A 23589-nucleotide genomic window follows, 5' to 3' on the forward strand; every position below is an offset into this window, starting at 1 on the left:
TCTGCCTGCTCTCCAATTTGCACTCTGCTGCATACCCTTATCTTCTCTTACTTCCTCTGACTTTGGTTGCAAACAACAACCTGATTTTTAAAATCACCCAAAAAAAAACCCACAACAAAACCAACATTCAGTATTCCTTGCTAAAAGCCTGTAGAAACAGAAACATTGCAGGACTACCCTTAAACAGTGGATGTGTGGATGCTAGATGTTAGTTTGACCACAGATATGCATTTATATATATATATATATACATACATACACATACACAATCTCTATATACACATTATAAATATAACTAAAATACTGTAAAAATATTAACTTTGCTCAAGTACCTGATTAAAGCAGACTAGACCTATCTTGCATTTATGTGACCTCTCCAGCTGATATGATGGCCTTGTTAGAAGTCCTAAGATCTACAATACTTGCAGCTGTTAAGGAGCCTGTAGCTCTGATGGTTACCTCGTGCCATGCCAAAAAGTTAGGTTGGAGGTGGACTCTCATATCTCAGCATCAGGCTGAAGGACCGAGCAAAGTTGTTGGCCACTGTGCAGCTGTGGTTGTCCTCTGCGAGGGGGAGGAGGAAGGCCAGGAGCAGGAGGAGCAAGAGGAGCAGCTGCAGTGGTACTGCAGCCCAGCACACTCGACGCAGGAATGAGCACACCCCTCCAGAGCGCCTCTAGAAAGACACAAACAGAAAAGCAACTCAAAGAAAAGACCTGAGGAAGTGCATTTCAAATACATTAAACTGCCAGGTAGAGGGGCTGAACAACCAATATTGTCCTTGCCTGCCCTAGGATCCAGCCTGGGCACTTGGTACGCTGAAGCTGACTGAAGAAGCTTAAAAAAATGTCTTTTAGGAGAATACGTCACTCTCTTCTGTAACTCATTGCTGCAAACTGTTGTCTTCTAGAAGGAAAAAACTACTGACTTTCTAGCAGAAGAAAACAATTGCCTCCAAGTCCATTTTCCAGTGAGGAAGTGGTGGTTACAAATGCTTGTGGCAAAGCTGGCGACCGGTCTCCTCAGAGCCAGCATCGGGCCCAGAAGGTCTGTGCTGGTAACTCCTGCCAGGGTAACGAGTGCTGGTGCCTGGCAGAAATGAGCCAACCTTCTGCTCGGTGACAGCAGAAAGGAGCTTTGTTTGCAGCTCTTCCAGTTCACAGTCACCTACTCAGCTGCAAAATGCTCTCTGGATCCTGACTATGGGGTCCTCAAGGTAAGAAAAAAGGCCCTGCAGTGCAGCCTGCCTCAACGCCTCTTACCATTACCAGGCCAACCTTAGACTTTTATATGGTGCAAGAGAATGAGGGAAAACACAACGCTGACAGTGAAGAGAACAGTAAAGTCACATTTATTGCTGAACAGCCACAGAAGGAACACACAAGTAAGTCTCATTACACTTTTCTTTATGCTAGTGCAAATCCAGAGTTGCTCAAAATTTAATGAATTTAATCTGGATTACAATGACCAGGACAGAACATATTTGGGGCTACAGAATTCAGAAAAGATTAATTAAGAAGTGAGATTTCCATTGGCAAGATTCCTAGTTATCTCCTGCCAATGAGCTGAACTACGTGTTTCACCAAAAAAAAGCACAAGTCAATTATCTGTAAGGGAGTCCTGAAAAAGAGGGCTCAATAATCCATCAAAATATAGGTTTATACTCAGAACATGGAAATAACACTTAATGCAGCTACATTAGCTACCAACCTACATCACAAACATTAACACAGAACATTCACTGAACTGGGACCCGCATTTTTCACAAAGCAAAATGAATTTGTTGTGTTTAAGCTACAGATGATGTCAGTACTTCAGCAAAATTAGGGCTTCTGGCCTCTTCTGGATGCTTGCCTTAACAGGCAATGCCTTTGTCCCACTCCAGCACCACCGTGAATAGTCCCTGGGAACCACCAAGACAGAAGATAAGGAGCAGAATGATGATAAAGTAATTACACTCTTCGCTATTCTTTAAGGACCTCTTCCACTGCTTTCTAAATTTCTTGGTCTCTTGCAGCTCTACATAAATGCTTACAGAATTAATTATGAAGGCAAATATATAGCTGCAGTTACAGATTGTGAGACAGATGTGCTATGAAATCCTTCTGTTGTAGTTGGTTTGCTTCCATTATAGCCAATGGCTGATGAGATTTAATTACTGTGTCAGGCAGATGCAGAGGCAGCAGAGCAATAGCTGCTTGCTCCATCATTTCTGGCCTGCAGTATCTGAGTTGGAACTTGCTTGCCAAGGCCAGCGAAAACTCAGTTCCTTGGACACTGGAACTGTCAGTAGTTAGTGGGTAAAGAGTAAACGTCAGGTTGTAAGTGTGACTCTGACTTTAAGCACCCTTGGGCAACTTCCCTGGGTACAGCTAGCATTGACCCTCCAGATCAAAGCTTCACCAACCTGGCTGCAACACACGAGCCATCTGCTCCTCCTGTCACCTATTCTCCAACATATGCCAAAGTACCAGGGGTAAACAGCTGTGCTAATGGGACCTTCCCTTCTCTAGTCCTGGAGACCAGACTTAAATTTTTCATCTACCCTGGATTTCATCAGCCTGTGGGTTGAACAAAACCTGCAGGGCACCTGTGTTTACAGTCAGTGCAAAAACTGTTACGTGTAAGGGCAGCAGCCACAATTCTTGGGCAGAGCTTTCTGGGCTTGCCTCTGTAATGCCATGAAAGAGCCACTCCTCAGTGTAGTCAGACTAACTGATTGCCACTGTCCACTTCTGTTTTCTTTGACCATTTCTCATTCTTACTTCGCCACTGCATCCATAATGTGCAGCCATATGACAAATATATTTATTACAGTGTCTCATCTATAAGGAATAAAGCCTTTTCCAGGTTTGAGAAGCCATGGACAAGTTTGTATGTATTAACAGACATAGTTCTGTTGGTGGAAGATCAGATTAGAAGAGATACCTCTGCACTGGGACAGTTCAAACCATGCTCTTTCTTCTGTCACTAAGACATAGTAAGACATAATGCTGACGTTGTCAAAGGGTAGGATCCTGTTCAATAGTTCATTATGGCTAGAAGTCTCAGAAACATTCTTACAAGCTCAAACTAGGAATTAGAAGTCCACCTCTCGCTGACTCAGTTGTGAGAAGGACTGCTAGTCTTCCTAGCAGTACCTATAGCTTTTGCTGTCAATCCTTTAGTGTTGGTTTTGAAAACTCCTTCAATCTGAAACTTCTTTCATTGTCAGACGAGCTGCAACACCTTGTCTTCCCAGTTACCTCTGTCTGCCTAGGAACTGGTGGGAATTAGTGGGCTCTTCCAGTTGTGCCTCATCTCTGTTCCAGCCACAGCCCAGGCAGCTGGTGTCTTATGGACGCTCAGGTTCGTCGCTGGCTTCCTAAGATGATCACACTGCCAGTTAGTCACTCATGTCATTCCCACCCCAGTTCTTTTACTGAGCCAGCATTTGATTCAGAGCAGCTCACTGACTCGGCCCTGATCTCTAAAGCAAAGCCTATTAATGCAACTCTAAGAAATGAGATGAGATTTAAATGTTACTTTTTAAGTGCCTTGTTTATACACCTACTGGAAGGAGCTGTAAGACAGTGTTGCTTTTCAAAGCTCATACTCCAGAAAGAAATGATGTGAAATGGCTTTATTAACAAGCTAATGTTTGCTCTCCTTAGAGCTTTCTGCAGGGTATGATATTCATACTAACCACAGCAGATCCTAGCATTAGAATAATCTGTGGAGGGACATTTGCCTGGGGGCCTAACTTCAGAGCAGGAGAAATGTTTTGTCTTTATCTGTGACTTTTCTCCCACCAGCAGGCTTATAGGCATTTGTGTTTGATGAACTTTTGTCTTTGCTGCCCAGCTTCTCTGTTTTGTTTGATCACACAGTAAGGTCAGAATCTTGTCTTTCTGACACTGTTTGTTGCCATGGGAATGACTCTGCTCTCACAAACATGGTATTATGATGTCTCTGCAGGACTGAGGATGAGGCATACAGCAGCTGTGAGGGTGGTGTGCTTTCAGCAAATTTGCAATAATAAGCCCTTAATATATGAGAGCCCCAACCTGCACACACTGAAATCCATGGGAGACTTACCATAAACTTCAGTGTCTACAGCAGGATTATGCACAGAGACAACTAAATAAAGTCAGGACTGGGAGCTACTTATTCACGGAGTTCAGCAGATACCCTTACAACTCAATTCATTACCTATATGCCCAGGTTCTGGTGCTCTTGTGCACATGAAACCTACATTATTTCTGTTGCTTTGTGCTTGCTGCAACAATTGGCCATATGATTTTTACTATTTTTGTGGTAGCAGCTAGAAAAAGCAGGCAAGATTTTGGGCACTGACTCCCACTCTGAGTATGAAAAAAAGCAGCACTTCAATTTTACTTAGACTAAGTCAAGGTATTTTGTTAGGTCTGTGCTGTGAAAGAGATGCTTTCAGGCTGTGGTGACCTCAGACTATGGCACCAACAGGGAATTTGAGAGTCCGAGTTCAAAGTCCCTGCTCTGCTGGGCTCAGAATGATCAGGGCTGTACAATTCTAGTTGCAGTCAGAACCACACACCCGACCCCTTAGCACGTCATTTTGGGTTAGAAAAGGACAGTCTGATACAGTTCCACCTTTGCAAAAGACAGTTTGAACAATTCCTTTGCAGAAGAGATCAAAGGTGGGAACCACAACCTTTGCTACACAGTGGAATTCCCCTTCCCTAATCACCCCAGCTACTGGCATCAGTGCAGCTACTACCCAGCACCCAGAGTGCCTGCACTGCATGTGTCAAATCTAGGCTCCACAAAATATTCTGAAATCAAATCTTCCTCTGAGGAAAACTGGCAAAGCTCCAGTGAAGTCAACAGAACTTTAATTTCCACCATCTTAGAATAACAGCTGGAATACTTGGGTATTGAGCCAAAGTGTCAGAGACATTTTTGAAACACACATGGAAAAGGAATAGGTTGACACTTAAAAAGAAAATATACTTTTATAGTTCACCATCAAGGATAAATGTCCTCCCCCTTCTCCCTCAAAATACCAGGACAAGCGAGGACTGTCAAAGGGCAGACGGCTGTGTTTTGTGTCATTCTAAATGCACGCTTGTTACCCAAGGAACTGCACTGGCTGTGAACATTCACATTGGTACTTGATTCCTGTCAGGGCGTTTGAATGACAAGCATCGGTTCAGATCTAGGGAGTCCTCAGCACTTAAATCTGTTTGCAGTTAATAACTCCTTACCAAATGCACTGTGAAAAATGATTTGGATGGGAAACAGCAGAAAAGCACTTTAGAACTTGCTACATAATATTCCTGTAAGTTGCTGAAGTGTTTTACTAAAAATCAGTGCACTCCTTGGTTTGCTACTGACCACATTCCAGGCTATCTGAAAAGACACAGTTACTCTAGCTGTTTGAGGGAGCAGAGGAATACAGCATCTTACACCAAGCTCATTAGTGGGGTTTTTGCTGCTGCTTGTGTGTCACCAGCATGCCTGACAAAAATCAGACCTGTACCACTGAATCCAGCAGAGAAGAAAGACTTAGATTTAGATTCATTCCTCTTACTTTAGAGCATTTCACTGTCCTGGGAAATGCACTGCTGCCTAAAAACTCCTGCTCTCCCCATGGATGAAGGGATCAGTGCCCTGGTGTCCTACAGGCACTATACAACAGCCACGCTGCTTCATGCCAGTGCTGTGTCCAGCTCAAGTATCCTACATATTACAGCAACTGGTGCAGATGCACAAGTACTAAGGCAAGCATAAATAATTTCTCTTTAATATTCTCAGCCTCCAGCTGATTTCAGCTCAGGCATTTTCCTGAGCCTGATGTACCTTGCCCATCTAGTTAACTCTCAGTGAATCTTCATTCCAGATACATGTCCAGTTTCCTTCCAAACCTATACAAACCACAGAAGGTCCTCAGTATCCTTTAGTAAGGTGTTTCACAGGTCAACCAACTGGCATGAAGAACAAATCCCTTGTGTTAGCTTTGAATCTTGCTCCTAGTTTTCTTGTAGAAGAGATGGAGAGTCAACCCCCATCTACACTCACTGCACCATGCATAATTTTGTAAACCCCTGAGTTAAATGCTTAGACAGGATGAATCCAGGTCTACCTGTACAGTCGGATAAATCACAACACAACAGGCTTAAACTATAGCAACAGGAATAGAGAAAGTACATCTTACTAGGAGGAACAGATAGGGCTTGGAAGGGATTATCTATGCAAGTATGAATTCTATTACTTCATTATTCCTCTGAGAATAAACAGAGCTGCCAGGAAGACTCCAACAGCAGCTTACCATCCATCCCTTTCATTCTGGATAGGAGCGTGTCATCATTGAGCACCATCACTTTTTTTTTGTGAAGCAGTTGCCTTATCAGTGATATTTTGCCTCTGAGGTGCCCTGGGTTTCTGCCGCTTGAGATCCCACTGGGTGCAGATTCAGCTCCCATTCAGAAAGGCAGGTTATTGCCAACCAGAAGAGATCAGCTCCTGGGACAGCACAGGCTGCTCTGTCAAACCAAAGCGAACTGGACTTTTACCTCAATGTGAGGTAGTTCAGAGCTGGGCTCATCTTCAGTTCTCAACTCAGAGCCATGAGTATTCCTCTCGAAGATAAGCAAAATATTACAAATCCCAGCTGGTCTTTACGAGAGGGAAACAGTCTGGGGGCTTGGCTACTACCGTCGCCACAGAACCCAGCATCCAACATGCTTTGGGCAAAGCTGTGGCTCATTCCATAAACCACAGCAGGAACTAAGAGTTGGACGCTGTCAATCAGAGGTTCTGTGGCCTCTGCAAAAGGACAGTGAGCCACTGGGTTCAGAACTGTACTTTTCCCAAACGCAGTGAGGAACAAATAAGGATGGCTGGGACCCCTTTGAGTCTTGGGCTTATCACTCTCCATCTCATAAGGAGCTACCAGAATCAATGTGCTAAAGGGAAGTTAACTGAGGTCACACAAGCAATTTCAGCTCTGACATTTTCCATCTTCAGATTGCTTGACTTTGCAACCTTAACATTCAGTTCTGAAGAGTCTAAGCCTATGTACATAAATATGTATACAGGCAAATTACAGGCTTTGTTTTCTCTCGTAAGGGGAGATTCTGGAGTACTTGAACACAGCTGGATGATAAGCTAGAATCTTTGATGAAGGCTTCATTTAAAAAGAACAGAAAACAAGGAAAAGCCAGCAGTTTGAGGTTTCAGCAGTCAATATGGCAGTTATTTCAGAATTTCTGCTGGAAAGTTACTTAGAACTATGTACTGTGCCATATGCTACCGTGACACAAATTGATTTATAAAGGTTAGCGTTCATGTGCAGATAAAATAGACGTGCTTTTAGGAGAAGCATGCCACAGGACAAGGGCAACAGCTGGACCTGTTAGAGTAGCACTGTTTTCTCTGATTCTCCAGGCCTAAGCAAGCAGAGAAAGTCCCTGGCTTGGTTCCATCTTCAGCATATACAGTGAAAACTACTTTCTTTTTATCTGGAAAGTGATCTGTTATGAAAGTAAGGAAGCATTATGGAATATTTGTAAAATGGTAGGTAGGATGGGTTGCTAAAAATACCTTAGTTCCATATTATAAGAACATTGAAGGTCAAACTCTCATGTCATAATTTTGAAGCACATTTTCACATCCAACAGCAGGCAATGAGTTACACTTAGCTCCGTAACTACCACAAATGAAGTGTGCATATATATATATATATATATTTATATATATAAAGATCCTAGTGCAAGTTTTGGCTGAGGCTGACTTATCTTTCTTTACGAGTACTTTGTCCAGGGCTATGTTTTGGACTTGGGTGTATTATCAACACTGTCTTTATCTCATATCTTCAGCTATGGCTGAGCAGTGCTCACAAGCATCAAGGCCTTTTCTGCTTGTCTTGCTGCCCTGCCATTGAGTAGGCTGGGGGTGCACAAGAAGCTGGGAGGGGACACAGCTGGGACAGCTGACCCAAACTGACCGATGGGATACTTCCTACCATCTGACAACACATTCAGCAATGTAAACTAGGGTAAGAAGGGGTTGTTTTACCAGGCCTGCCATTGCTTGGGAACTGGCTGAGCATCAGTCTGCTGCTGGTGAGCCACTGGGATTTTCTGTATTAATTGTTTTTGAGGGGGTTGTTTTTCTTTGTTTCCTTATTTACTCATTAAATTGTCTTTATTTATAATTGTCAGTGTGGCTTGAGACCCATGTGTATTCTTACGTCTACCCTTCCAATTCTCCCTCACAACCCACTGCAGGGGAAGTTAGTGAGCAGCTGTAAGGAGCTGAGCTACTCACTGAATTTAACTTAACTTAATTAAAAACACAGGAATACTCCAGCAGCTTAAATAAACTCATAGCAATACAATGCATCTCAATAAAAATATTTTGTAGTTAAAAGCAATGCTGTACAACTTTTAGAAGGAGAGTTAGCAGCAGCTCAGAGCTGGATGACTTTTTAGTCAGCATGTCTGAAATTCAGTAGCAAACATCAGTGTTCTATGTTGATTGAGGAAAGCAGAGAAGTAAAACAACCTCTCCCAATTTCCAGCTTCCACTCAGCCTTCCAATTTGAAAGAAACTAATTACATTTGGCATAAAAAGAATAATAAAAAAATAAAGACAACACATTCTGGAATCTGTAGAAGAAGCTACCGACATCAGAAGATGGTTTAATTACATCAACACTGTGTTTCCAGCTGCTTTACCTGTGACTTCTCTCAAGTCAATGCTAAAGTTATCAAATTTTAGCAGTCACTACCTAAGTTAAATATTATTTGCATTTTATTTAAATATTTTTAAAATAAAAAACAAAAACAACAAAAACAAGTGTACAACTTGAAGTACTGATTACAAGAATTTTTCCTTCCATGCTATTTTCAACAGTGTTAAAAACATTTCTCAAGTATATACTGGAAATTGGTTTCATTCTGATTTTGGTCAACAATCTCTCTCTCATTACTTTTCAGTTAGGAGGTAACATGACAACCGATAAGAAAATCATTCTAAGGTATTGCCTTGGTGAACACCTGCAAACACTTCACAGTGTGGTAGGCTACTGAAGGACAGGCCTTTTCAACAAAGAAAGCAAGGACCACCAACTACATACCTAGCTAACACCACATTAACATTAACAGAAAGCAAGAACCAGATGTCCTGGGAAGCAAGAGGTCTTCTCCATCTTGCACCAGCAGTGCTGTACAGGGAGAGCATTGCTCAGGCACAGAAGTGGCAGAATCAGGTAAGACAAAGAGTTCCTGTTTTCTGGCATTTGGGAAAGCTGTAACAGATACGGAACCTGCAGAAACAAGAGCAGACAGGCAGGCTGTCTCACCAGAGCAGTACCATGATGGGAAGCTCATGGACCTGCTGGAGATGATGCTGTCTGGCACAACATACTTACTTAACTGTGGGTCAGTTAGGAAACGGCAGCCAGGATTTTTCAGCTTTTTATTTGTTTCCCTACGTCTCCTTTCTGAGCAAACATCACTGCTGAGTGAAAATAAATCTGCCTGCTAATTTTGGATGGCAAGATACCCTTCCTGCTGTGTTTGGGCCATGGTATAACTCCTGAAGCAAGTAGGCAGAGGATTATAGGCACAGTAGTGAAAAAAATATGGAGAAATATTCTCTGCAAGAGAGATCCTGAAAGAGTAAAGATCCTTTTAAGGAGTCTTTTCCATTTTACTAAGAATGTAATTGTACAGAAGATTTGAAGTGGCTAACACCCAGCAGCACCAGTGGTGAGGCTCAGCTGGCACAGGCATGTACACACCACGCTGCACACTTCTGTAACATGACAGGAATTCTTCCTGGCAGAAAGTCACATCTGCACTTGGGCAGAGCAGAGCACATCACTGATTTCTTCCTGGCAAGCTGTGGCAGCTCTTGCTTGCACAGTTTCCTGAGTGACTGCATTAATTTGATTGACTCCAGATCAATGGTGTCTCTAAATAAGATTAAATTACATGCTCCTTCTGTCTGTGAGTTACAGGAGATTACTTTTAGCAGAATCTCAAAGGAAGCAATTAGCTGACCACTGATGTAATGAATCCTAATTATTTTGTTTGTACAAACAATAAAACCAGAACAATTTGTTTAGCAAGGAAGTGTCATTACTTTGCACGCTTGAGAAAATAAATCAAACAGTGCTACCTAGACCTGTAAATAATGAGCCTTTGACTTCCTATTTATGCCAAGAATGCTCATGGAATATTCTGAGGTAGCTAGGAGCCAACCTTTGAAAGTAACACTTATCATAGTTATTATTGAGCACTTGCTTGATTATATCCTTGGGTACGCTAGGTGCCCTGCAGAGATATCCCTCTACATTGTCCTGTCACTGGCACCTGCTAAAAATTCACTGCAGCCAGTGCAATTTCCTGCAACTGTTTTTTGTTAATCAACAAGAAGTCGCTCACATTGCAATCATTAGCCTAAGGGCACCAGTGGCTAGGGACATGCCCTCAGCAAAGGATGAATGATCAGAAAAAAAGCACATTAATATATATGGATCAAGCTCTTTTCTGCCCAATGCTTGGCCATGCAGGCTAGAAATGGAATAAAACCAGAAGGCAATGGAATGAGACTGGCCACAGCTGGGTCTTCCCCTTCTCCAGGTTGATCTGCTGCTGCTGCTGCAAATTATTCACACCTCAAACAGGAGAGACAAGCAGAGTTACTGGGGACACTGTATAGCAGAAAGCACAGACTGATCCAAAAATAGTTGAAATTCTGCCACCTCTGCTGATTTTGTGACCCAAAAGCTTGAAGGAGTTCACAAATTAGAGACAACCATATCCCACTGCATGCAGACTCAGTGGATGCTGCAAAAGTGCAGTGATGCACCCACCAACCGGTGTAACTTCTCCAGATACTGACTCCCAAGGTCAGCCATTCTCCGAAGGCAGTTGGTTTCCTTCTCCATGGTTTTGAAAGGATATTCAAAACATACAAAACCCTTTTGCCTAATCTTTCTTTCATTTCTAGCCACACTTTCAGTGTTAAATATGAACTGAAAATAAAATGCAAAGCCTTTTTAAAAAAAAAAAATCAAAATAGAATGCAATTCCATTCCAGTTCAGTTGGTTTGCTTTGCCTCTTCTCTCAGCCTGAGCAGTAATGCACCCAAAAGGGATCCATATTATTTTCTGGTTAAGTCGTGCTCAACAATCTTATGGCAACACAGGCCACATCCTGATAAAAGCCCGAGCCTGAATGAGAAAGACACCTCTGCTTACAACACTTAAATTCTCATTGTAGTGAGAATTTTTAAATACAGAATGAATGCCCTGAAGTCAGCAAAATCTCACTGAAGTGAGCAAGGTGGGTGTGAGTTACTGCAACATAGGTGTTGGCTGAAGGAAAACTGCAAATCACTTGTTGGTGCAATGGGAGCCATTTCCTTCACGCTTATGAGGTACTTGAGTTCTTCATTCCTTCCCACCCCAAGCTGTTTCTCTTTGTGTTCAGTAGCTATTAAAAACGCATTGAATGTTTTGGGGGTTTATTTTTGTGCTCTTGCTGTAGGCCTAATTGACAAATGTTTGCTGCCTGCCATTATGTTTTTCCACTATCCCTGAAAATTAACAGAACATTTTAGTCTCCTTCAGAGAAGTTGAGGAATAAATACCACCTACTATGAGGCAGGTGAAACGGATGAATTAAAATGTTTTATCTAATTGTGCTGTGGAGATGTGCTTGTGCCTAAAGCTCCTGTTTTAGTTTTGATTATTTTTTTTGTGTGTGTTGTTTTGTTTTGCACCAAAACTAAACTGAAAAGCAGAGAATTCCTTGGTCAGTATTCTGGAATATCCCTTTAGGCCTCTTCTAGGGAAAGGCAACACTACTAAATGTCTGGCTGCCTCTACACCAAGTACTAAAATGTCATATTGTTTTTCCAGCCTGAAAAATTCTGGTGACCTTACTGGATGATCAACAGTACCAAACAATTAATCCTGAGCCAGACAGGCAAGAACAGAAACTCTTTGAGGGTTTTCAGGAAGGCTAAACTGCAGCCAAAACTATTCAGGGGATGTGTAAAGCTACCTTATATTGGTCAGTATTTTGCTGGGGAAAATTACTGGAGCTTGAGTACCAAAGGAGTATTACACTGGAAGGAGGAAAGTCTTGATTTTTGGTCATATTAGAAATGCACTATACTGCACCCTTTAAATATTGGTCTCTCCTAAAGAGATGTTGCAACAGGAGAAATCAAGGGTTTCATTTAGCTTAAAATGATTATGTGATTATGTTCCTGCAACATGGTATTCATCCAATCTGCTTTGTGTTAAGCAAATAAAGCTTTATTCTATTCCTTCTGAAAACAAACAGAAAGTGAGATAACAGTACAGAGCAGAAGCTAACAGTATCTATAAACACAGCAAACTGCCATAGAGAGAAAAGACTCAGTTCAACACTGCTCAGGTCAACAGAAAAACTCGCTGACTTTATGAAAATGGGATCAGAAATGCTGCTTGGGTTTAATAAGAAACTGACAGCATTTTGTTTTCTTTAAGCTTCTCCTTATCTCCTGTACTGCGTCTGTTTCTTGTGTCATCACTTCCAACAGAAAATCCTTCACAGAGGGAATTCTGCTGCTTAGAATAAGGATTAATCTAATAACATTAGACACATCTGAGTTTCTCTGGTTTTCTACATGAGAAAGGAGGGCTGAATGTTACAAAGCAATATTTTCAGAAGTGTCTAAAGAGTTAGAAGCCCCATTTTCAAAATTATTCTAGTCATTTAGTCCCTAAATCCTTTAGAAAGAGACCTGGGGTCTTCCTTAGTCTCTTTTGAAAAATGAATAAGTTCATACACTATGTTGATAAAAAAAAAAGTTCTCCTGCTCTCCCACCAGGAGATGGACGTTTAGCTTCTAGAGATACAGTAAGCATAGCTCAGGAGTAAGAACTTGTAATATTTTTCCTTTTAACATCTGAAGAAAATAAACTTCTTAAAATTAGCTGCAAAATGTCTCATCAAACATTTTTTAGCTTAATGACAGGAAAATGTTATACCTTTCTGAATCTGTCTGTTTCTTCTGAAGATCCAGGACTCTGTTTAAAATAAGAAACAAACAAATAAATATATTTTTTAAAAAAAGAGAGAAGCATGAACTTAAGGTCCCAGAGGAGAGCGGAGCCTCTAAATGAGCATTCACCTCACAGGGGATGCTTCTTTCAAATTCATGGTCATCTGGCTAGAGTGAAACAGCAAGAGATTTTTTTTTCATGACCTTCTTAATAAAAATTAGGCAGAAAGCTGAAATGTTTTCAGGTTCTTGACCCTTTAAATCAGATGAGCAGCTGTCCCAGCAATAGCTTTGACTTTACTGACACCTATTGACTATATTTATGCTTACACAAGGTTTTGGTTATCAAAGCAAAACTCATTACAATCAATGGCAATCATTTTTTAGAAACATACCCTCTATTTATAGAGGTCATGCTTATCTTCCATGCACTTTAAAGGATTTTTATTCTAGGTAAGCTTCGGATTTGAAGACAAAGTTTCCCAAAGCAGAAAATTTTCAGGTGCCTCAAATTTTACATGTTCAAGTTCAGGTACCTTCCAAAGCACTTGCATATACAGGAAGTACCAGATGCACACCTGTAAAGTTGAATCCTCTGATGAAGGTATCTTGATGTTGAACACGTACGAGAAGTAGTTAAGCTAGAAAAATCTTAATTCTGTATGTTTACACTAAGAACATGGAAATAGCTTTAAAATGCCTTGGATTATCATTCCAAATCCTGAGCCTGTAAAGACAATTTTGAAAAGGACTAGGTCCTTCTATGCACAGTTACTTTCTAAGTTAGTCAGTGGCTATTCTGACCACTCTGTCTCACAGCTGGAGACACAAACAATGGACAGTAAATATATTCTTACTGCAGGACACATTAAAAAATAGTTCAGTGAAGAGTGTCTGGTGGAGAAATGGTAAAAAAATAGGCATCCGTGTGCCAAGAACTAGGTGTATATCCGATATATTCACACACAAAAACATCTGACAGACCCCAACTGCATGTATCTTGGACAACAGCCAACTGTCATTTTGTTTTGAACTTTTCCTTTTAAGAAATATTCTGAGCATTGTTTAGAAAGGGAGAAAGATGGTACACAACTCCTACTTTAATACAGGAATATTTGTGCGTATATTCATAAATACACAGCTGTGTTCATTCTGTCTTTGATGTCATTTACAAAGGAAGGTTTTAATTAAGCAGACACAAACACATACTGTTGAACTACAACGAGCAATGTGAAGCAACCCAGAAGAGCAATGGCAGAGATCAGTGCCTGTGAACTGAGTACTGTCACCTACCAGTGAACTCCTGGACTCTTTCAGTTTAGATTTGTAGAGCATCCATCGGTAGCGCAGGTCCTCCAGTTCTTCAGAGCTTCCAGTGACAGGACGAAGCTGCAGAAGGTCCTCGAAGAGACGCTGACCATCAGGCACACGAGACTGCAGCTCCTGCAGGCAAAGACAAGGTCAGCAGCAACTCCAAACCCAAGAAGGCCCCACTTCTTCAGCCTAGCATTCCAAAGAACAGTGGCACTAAATCAAAACACTGGGTTCTCTGGAATAGTGCCTTTATTTTTGTTATCTTTTGGTTTGCCTGAAATTATATAAAAGGTTCCACTCATTCTCAGGACTCCTGTAGCCTTGGATTTTTCTCTTCATTTAACTTCTTTTAACATCCATCGTCATTGCATCTGGCTATATTCAACAGAAAGAGTGAGGCCCAATACCAGACACTGATTTTAATCAGCTTCTTTTAGTGAAAACCTTTGCCACACCACACTGGAAATGACCAGTCCAACAGCTAGATGCCAGGCTGCTCCCTTCCATTCTACCATAGCAGCTCTGGCAGACCTTTCTTAGTAGAAGGGGTGAAATACTTGTCCTAAATTCCTGAGCCTCATCTACCTAGAGTCTCCTAAAGCAAGGCGTGTAGTTTATGAGGGTTTTTTTTGTTTGTTTTTTTGTTTGTTTTGTTTTGTGGGAGGGGGGTGTTGTTGTTGTTAGGGGTGTGTGTATTTTTTACTGTTTAATTCTGAAAGAATTTGTCCATACCGCCAATCTTCGTTTCCATCTTCACCCTCTGAAAACTAACCTCCAGTTTGCTTTGGTGTTCCTTAATTTCCTCTGTGGAAGATGAAGTCACAGCAAGAATTTCGGTCAGTTTGGTGTTTTCTCCTTGTAACCACTCTTCAAAGTTATGCAGAAGCTTCAAATGGCTGATCATATTTTGGTTTTCTCCTATACTCTCCTAGGTTACAGAACAACAGGAACAAAAAAGCCCTTACTGTTATGTCAGGTAACAGGTCCTCTCAGGCCCAACTGCAAGATCTTAATATGGATTACAAAGTTGGAGGTTATCAGACGAAGCCATCGGAGCCATTGTGAAGCTGATAAGATGGCAGATACCAAGTCCCCCTCTCACCTGCTTATGCTTGGGATCTGCATTTAAAAGATGCAAGGCAGGTCCAGCTCTCCACCTGCTATCCACAAATGCTGTTTTCTTCTTATCAGCCACTGGTCTGTTTAACTGCCACTTTTTGAGAAGACTTGAGAACACAAAACCAGAGACATCAGTGCAGCAAAACGTTTAATGGTGAGAGACATCCACATTTTAACTGGAGCTATGTGGGACACCACTGGTGAAATAGCACTATTATTACTACTGATAGCAGTATTACTATTCAAGTTATTTCCAACATCTTCTTAATAGATCAAGACAGGAGTGTCTCAAAGCAGCACCAGTCCTCTAAGAGAGTGAGGGACCAAAAAATCTACTACCTTGTCAATATACCTTCTAATCTGGTAACAGCAGGCAGTAAAATCAAGCCTTCCTCAATTTAATCATTCCATTTTTATTCTGACACTAAGTATGAATATACTCACACATGTAATAAAGTATTAAACTTTATACAGAGTAGCAAATATGAGCAGCAGTTTGACACTGCACAGTGAGGGCAAAATACCCTTAAGTCCATATTTGCCAGCTAAGAGAGAATTTTAGCTCTGTTTATACTCTTGCAGGTTTGCAAAAGGCAGAAATCCCAGTGCAGGTACAGCCTCCTCAGAGGCATCTCCAGATCAGACAGCAAGGAGAAGAGGAAGGTGAGGCACAACAGCAGAAGTCACCCAGTCCCTGTTCTCTTTCCTCTGATACGAACTGGCAGTACAAGGCTGAGCCAGGTCCTAAGGAGACACTGCCCACTCCAAGGGTGAGGTAAAAGCAGCTTCAGAGACTGCTCTGGTCCCTTCATCCTCTAAGATGATCTTCCTGAAAGTAATGACTTCCACTTTACAAACAATTAAAGAAAATTTAATCTTGCTCCTAGTAAGCTGAGATTTGAACAATGTAGCTGTTCACTTTCATAACACAAAGCATAAAGCATCAAGTGTGTCTGGTCACATAGCAGTAAAGAGCATCCCCTTGAAGGGACATGAGAAAGATGTACATGAGCACTTACCCAGTTGCCTTTTCCTTCAGTGATCTCCATGACTCATTCAGCTGATCCAGCTCTGCCTGGACACGGGCAGTCTCCTCTGGGGAAGAATTCTCCATGACCAGCTGGCCATGAGCTTCCACAATGTACAGCTGGATCTCCTTATCTGGAAACTCAGCTAGCCATCTCTGAAATGTACAGCCCTTACAGTTACTTCTAGGTAGCCTGGGTAAAGCAGAGGCTATGTCAGACTGAAGGCCATGTTCAGTCCAGGACTATGCTGGTTCTGCTGGCACTAGCTAGAACATACCTAGCGGGGAAAAAAAATATGCTGTGGATTCTTGCAAAGAGCTAACATAGATCAAAGAGCTGATGGCAAAACTTAGAGGGTGCAAGCTGTCAATGCAACCCTTCTGTGGCCTTCCCACGAGATATCTTGGTTTACCATAGGAAGGCTAAAGCTGCCAGCTGAAGTAACCTGCCAGAGTGAATCTAGCATGCAAAATACTGCTACACAGGGAAAAGCCAGCAGCTGTGGAATGGCTCAGTGCAACACAGGATAAGGTTGGCTAACAGGGAAATAATGTTCAATACATTGATGAGTACATACAGGCAAAGGTGGGTATTGTCCAGAGAGACCACTGTAACAGGAAAAACTTTTTTAAACCACCCATCCTTTGATAATACTTCATCTATCTCAACAGTTCTTAGCCATTTCTCATTGGTCTTGTCTTTTACCTAGCTCTACATCCCACAGCGCAAGGCAAAGTAGGGAGGCCACAGCAACCAAGAGGAGCAACACATCATCATTACTCTCCCCAGCCAGGAAATCCTCACTAGAAACCTCCCACCCTTACTGTCTGAATGCTGCAAAGTGAGTAACTAACATCTTACACTAAGATGCTTTTCTCACCTCAAGGTCTGCCACCCTGCCCTCACTGTTCTCTCCATCAGCACCATGGTAAGAGTCAATCTTCTCTGTGGTTACTGTGATCCACTGCTGGAGGTCAGAGAGTTTGTCATTATATGCCCAATGCTTCTGAACGTGCTCTTGGCTCTGCTGTATCATCATCTACAAATGATAAAAATGTCAGACACAGACAAAAAACAGTTTCTTTACTCCATCTAACACTTACTACTGGCACAGACTCTGATGGACAGAAAGGAGAAAACCAGCTGTTAATGAGACACAAAGAAAACTTCATCCTTGAGCATCAGTAGCACAGGAAACAGGTACAAGCTCCTGCAGGCCCGAGTTCAGCCACACGGCGGGGGCATTAAGCACTACAACAGAACAGCTCCCTTCCCCTCCAGCTGAAACAGAATAAAGAATATGCTGGGGGTTTAGGTACCGAAGGCAATACTAAATACAGCTTGTATTCCCTGAATCCGAAATGACTGTACAGATTTTTTTTTGGCAGAATTCCAGTTTGGTGATAAATGGGATTATTGAGAGTGAATCTAGAATTCTGCAGTGTATATTGGGGCAATGCTTTATCAGATTTATTTTTATGGTGACCTGCTAAATAAGGCAATTTTATAAGCTCTTCTTCTTAGATTGCTTTGGAAGGATCTTTTATAGCTAAGTCTACAAGTTACAAAATGTCTCAGGTCAAAACAAGTGCAATGCAACACTTTTCTCTCCGTAACTTTGAGGTCACAAAGCTATTAAAAAAAAAAACCCCTCAGTTTGACACAAAACTAATATCTGGAAACCTGTAAAGAAGTCCAAGCACCTCTATGATAATAAAACTATGAGATCTTTTGGTCAGAAATCTCAGGCCTACCCCAGGGGAAGAGAATAAAAATCTGTGTAGATGGTATCCTATCCCAAAGGGAAATCACATTACAGATAAGAGAATCCTAGAAGTCATAGGAATTCATTGCCTTCTTCTTGTGAAATGAAAATGTATCACCCAAAGCATATAATTTTATATGCACAAAGAATTTAAAATATATCTTTAAATGGTGGCAACTGACAACTCCTCAGGCAACTAAAAACTCTTCCTTATATTACCTCCAATGACCTCTTCAGGGCCTGAGAGTCAGATGAAAGTTGGTTCATTTCATTCCTGTGCATAGTATTTGGCTCAACAAGCTTCTCCATCTCTTCCATTTGAATTGCAAGCTCTGCCAAATCATCTTGTACCATCTGCAGAGAAAAAGACAGATTCCATACGGGTAATGTGTGAGACAATGTATGTTTCGTGGAGGTTCATGCCACAAGAGTAGTTTCATTTGACAGTGTGAAAGAAAAAAAAAAGATCACTGTCATTAAGAAAATTTCTTCCTTTTCATGTCTACAAGTAAATGTTTCTGAAAGAAATGGTTGGACATTCTCACACGGTACCAGCTGATAACAAAGAAGACAACTTGCTGAGAAGCTGACAGAGAATACTGAGTATAATTAGCTAAGTACTGCAAAGACCCATGGTGGTTAACACCCCTGTGATCACTAGGGGTGAAGCTGCACCACACAGGTGAATCACTGTAGCTCACAATGGCAAAAACGAAGAGTCACATCTGCTCTCTTCCTCACTTGCTGGTCTCTTCCTTCTCCCACCTATGTAGTCCCACTGCATGCTTTGAGCAGGATCTACTGCATGTCGGACCCTTTGCTGAACCTGTTCAAAACACTAGCCAAGTGGAAAATTATCATCTTTTCTTGTTGATTATTTTTTTCTTACCTTGGCCAGCTGAAGTTAGCCCATGATGTAAATCCAGCACAGGTCAAAGCTGTGACAATGTAGCAGACAGGAAGGGGGTGATGCAGAAGGAGGTGGGACAATGGAACTCCCTGCTTTTGGAGTGAGTTAGAATGGTTCAAGTTATCTTGTGCAGTTTCATTCCTACTGGGAAGTATCAGGATACCTCTTCTTTAGCAATAAAACTAGCTCATGAAGATGTGGCACAAACAGCTTCCAGCTGCTTATTCCTTCCCTAAAGCTCGGTTTACCAGTTCTTCAGCTGCATTGCTTCAATTTCATCTATTCTAGGCTATAAACTGGACCAAATTAAATTATCTAGCACACAATCAATGGAGGGGACAAGGTATCGATTCCTAATGCCAATAAAATATGAAGAAACAGGATCACAATTAACTGAGGATAATCAAACATTACTGTAACGTACCTGGAGTCTCTGGAGTTGTGTCTTTTTACCCAAGAGGTCAGGCCGTGGTTCCTTTTCTAGATCTAACTTGGCTTTGATGGCAGATAGTTTCTTTTGCAAAGATGCAAAACCAGCATCAAAGTCCTTATGTTGTGATATCAAATTCTAGATGGACAAGGAAGAAGAGAAAAGATCCAGTATTTGATATATATCCCTTAACATTATCTTCCATCAATGTCTGTTTCATACCAAGACCAAACACCAAGCTACACTAGGCAACAGACCACAAATTTATTTGAATATTTCATCAACCTAGAAAAAGGGTTTGGACACAGATGATTAGTAATAAATTTAAGTCTATAGAACTGTCTTAGTAAAAGAGTGATCACAGTATTTGTCACAGGCAAAGACTGTATATGGGCTTTGAAGCTCACCTGGAGTTTGCTCTTGATTTGCAGCAGACTTTTGTGTAGAATTTCTCTCTCCTTTGAAGCTTCAGCTACTTCTTGCAGGAAAGACTTTGCTTTTTCCTCACCAAGGACATTGTTTAGCAAATCTTTCTTCAGCTGTAATGTCATCAACTTCTCTTTGAACTGGGAGCTTTCAGCTAGAGCAGCCTAAATGAGAAAAATTATTCTAGTGACATCATACCAAAAAAAAAAAAAAAAAAAAAAGAAGTATAACCATATTATTCTCACAAAAGTCACACAACCAAAGCAGTATGACAAAGTCAGGTAAAAACAGCATGCTGGGCTGACAAGGGGTAACAGAAGGTACCTGGACAGTGCCCAGTTAAAGGAAAAGTCTTCCTGATAATGTTAGAAGTACCAGGGCTGCATCCATTTTGTGAACAGAAATAGAGGAAAGCTGCACTATGGAAAGAGTTGTCTGTGCAGAGGAGAGGCCTAAACAACCAACAGAAAGGACAGCTTGAATGCTCATCCCGAGGATAAACTCCATCCCTGTTCACAGACACATTTATGCTGGAGACTACAGGGATAACAAAGTAACAAACACATGTTGCTGGTGTGTGAATTTCTTGAATTTCTGCACGTGCAGAAATCACACATTATAATATTAACAGTCGTGCATTACTGCACACTTCTTAACAGAGCCCACGGGCTTCCCATCCAGGGACATCTGGACTAATGCTAAACAATATTGGCATCTTTGTTAAAGATATCAGGTACTGTAACTCAGCACTTAATTCAGCTGACAACTCCAGTTAACCAAACGCAGGACAAAGTGAGACATTCTGCTACAGCCAAAGCTAAGTATTGACCTCCATACTGTGGGGTTTCCTGCCACACTGGGAAGGCCCTAACAGCTGTTGGTGTCTGGCAGCTGTATGCAGGCAGCTGCTGGCAGAGCTGGGGCAAATACAAGCCAAGTGTCAGTTTCTGAACATAGCAGCAGGTTTGCTACCTCAATGTGAGCCAGCTCTGGCTCCGGAGTCTCCAGGAGCATCTGAACCGACGGCTTCCACTGCTCAAAATCTTGCAGGGGATTTTGGAAGAGTCTGGTCAGTTGGGTTTCTGTATCCATGCTCATTTTAGATGTCTTGCGTCTAACACTGCAAGGATAAAGTGACAGCCAAGAGAAGGATTACGCCAAGTCCAAACATCCTATTCATCAAGGCACAACTTAACACAATACCCGTGGGTGAACCGTATCCAGCACAAAAGCCTCACTCTTCTCTCCACTGCCTGAGCCTGGTGTTGCATGCTGACAGCTGCTCTGTCAGTCACACACATCTGACAGAACTTTATTTAGATGTTGTAAGACACATTTGTCTCTTGTGCAACTGTGTATCAGGAATAACTTTGCCTTTCTAGTAGCCAGCAGTCTCCCTGTAAGAAAGATCTTTCTCGTCTCCTGTCACCAGCAAGATTTAACAAACCATGTTATCGGAGCAGTCCCACTACCCGAGGGGAGGACCATGCCAGCAGTGTCTGCAGTTTCACTGCAGTTGCCTGTACTGTTCTGCATATTACCAAGACTTTTCTTTTTTAAAAAATCACATTAAGAAATCTTGGATCACCTTATGTTACCCACAAAAAGAAGAAAATACATTTTTTTCAGAAATAAATTTTAAAAATATTGCACAACTGTTTGTATTTATATTAACATATATATGATTCTGATAAAAGCCTTGCGTTTATAGATATGGATACACATACATGCACAGCTCTATCTGTGTATATATATGTATATACATAAATAAACCAGCACACATTCATAAATATCCATGCCTCTCTTATAAAGCTTCATCCAAAATACAGCTGAGTAACAAGGCCTAGCAGTGACACACCCCATGCAGCTGCCTCCTGTTTTTCCCGGCTCTCCTGACCTCCCAGTTTGCAGAATCCTGTTTGATATGGCAAAATGCAGCCCAAACTACACGTTCATACAGGCACAGTACCCTGCCAGTTCAGAAGACATGAAGGCAAGAGTGCTGCCAATAAGATTAATGTTGCCTTTCTGTAAGAACAGAGGCAGTAATCTTACCTGTGTCACTGGGACGTTACGGAGTTAAAGAAAGGCAGCTTGCAGAGGCCAAAAGCTCCACAAATAGAAAGTTCTGACATTACATGTCCTCTGCCATTTGCTCTGCTTCCCGTGCCAAGCTCAGCGTGAAGCTGCCAGACTTTGCAAAGAAGCTTTGGAGAGAAACTGGCGAAAGAGCAGCTGCCATTTTCTACTCAGAGGCAAGTCCCCTGCCTTCTCTGCTTCTCTTTTGACATCGTTTACTGGCTAGTTTTTAAACTGAAATAGTTTCCTATAATGATCTATAACTCTTCCAGCAGCACAGCATACTGTGCACTGGACAGAGGAAATAGGTTTGGATACGGGAAAAAAACTGACCTTTCTTTTTCCATAAAGAAAAGATCCTTTCTTCTAGTTTGCAAAATTCGCTGCAGCTTCTTTACTTCCTGATTCCAGGCAGCCTGGAAACGGAAACACTGAAGTCTAGGGAGAGGCTAAACTTACAGGGTTTCCAACCCAAGGCAACTTGAAAACAGGAATCGTGCATATATGCTGCCAGGAGAAGGGGAATAAACTCTGCCAAGTAATTGCTAAGGGCGATGAGTCACCACAACAAACTCAACAAGGGAGGGCCATAATTCTTCTGAACCGTTTACTACTACACCTCCTGTCCTGATTTTCTAGTTCCTGTCATGAAAGGCAAGCAAAATACGTATGTTATTATAAAATGCTAAGAAGATCAAATTAGCTGCCAACAATCTAATTTTCTTCAAACCATACACAACATTAATGACGCAAGATCATTGCCTGAAAATGGCCAGCAGCCTACAGCTCCTGGTAAAGGGCTCAAATTACAGGTTTACTGAAACGCAGAGGTGGATGTAACTAGCAAAAGCCTTTCTCTTCTACCTGCCCCTATAATTGGATGGCATATTACTTTTTTTCATGGGTCCCTGTCAGCCCCTTTAGTGTCTGAGATTTTCTCCCCCCTGCCCCCTGACAGAATCAGACTTCCCACTACCTTTGATACTGCTGTATTGCAGAGACAACACTCTCAGCATGTGGCTGCACATCTTGGGAAAACCGCAGCAGTTCCTTAAGCTGAGCCTTCAGCCTCTCAACCTTGGACTCTTCAGCAGCCAGAGCTGCTCTCGTTGCCTTAAATGATAAAAATAATGAACAGGTCACACCTTATGCAGTGTTTGGCACATGTGAATACACTGAGACAAGTCTTCATTCCAAGTCCCTTTCTTCTGCTTTTTCCTGGTTGTAAAGAATATGCACATCATCAAGGCAAAAAACATTCTCAGGAACAGTTTTGTTCCTGCAGGCTCTCTCTCCTCACACTGCATCTACTTCAGTGTTCACTCTGTGAACAGAGAGAGTCACAAACAGGCCCAGTCTCAGTTCACTGACTGCAGTGATGCATTAACACAGGATGCATTTTTTTGAGCAGTCTATCTGCATCTCTTTGCATGAACAGATATTTCTCAAAGACTCACATACACAGAATGTTAATTCTAGGGTGATGTAGGG

General features: G+C 41.7%; 1 protein-coding gene across 1 annotated transcript in view; it reads right to left on the minus strand.

Moving 5' to 3' along the window:
- Window positions 1–478: 478 nt before the first annotated feature.
- Window positions 479–23589, minus strand: part of SYNE3 (spectrin repeat containing, nuclear envelope family member 3) — a 34321-nt gene continuing 11210 nt past the window's right edge. Inside the window, 12 exon segments of the mRNA XM_008946517.1 lie at window positions 479–676; window positions 13014–13052; window positions 14321–14470; window positions 15114–15269; window positions 15444–15567; window positions 16480–16643; window positions 17369–17527; window positions 18473–18607; window positions 19588–19731; window positions 20001–20183; window positions 20992–21139; window positions 23075–23211. Coding sequence (XP_008944765.1) covers window positions 479–676; window positions 13014–13052; window positions 14321–14470; window positions 15114–15269; window positions 15444–15567; window positions 16480–16643; window positions 17369–17527; window positions 18473–18607; window positions 19588–19731; window positions 20001–20183; window positions 20992–21139; window positions 23075–23211 — 1737 coding nt within the window.

The sequence above is a fragment of the Merops nubicus genome, unplaced genomic scaffold, assembly GCF_000691845.1.
Source record: "Merops nubicus isolate BGI_N331 unplaced genomic scaffold, ASM69184v1 scaffold19058, whole genome shotgun sequence".
Classification (NCBI taxonomy): Eukaryota; Metazoa; Chordata; class Aves; order Coraciiformes; family Meropidae; genus Merops; species Merops nubicus.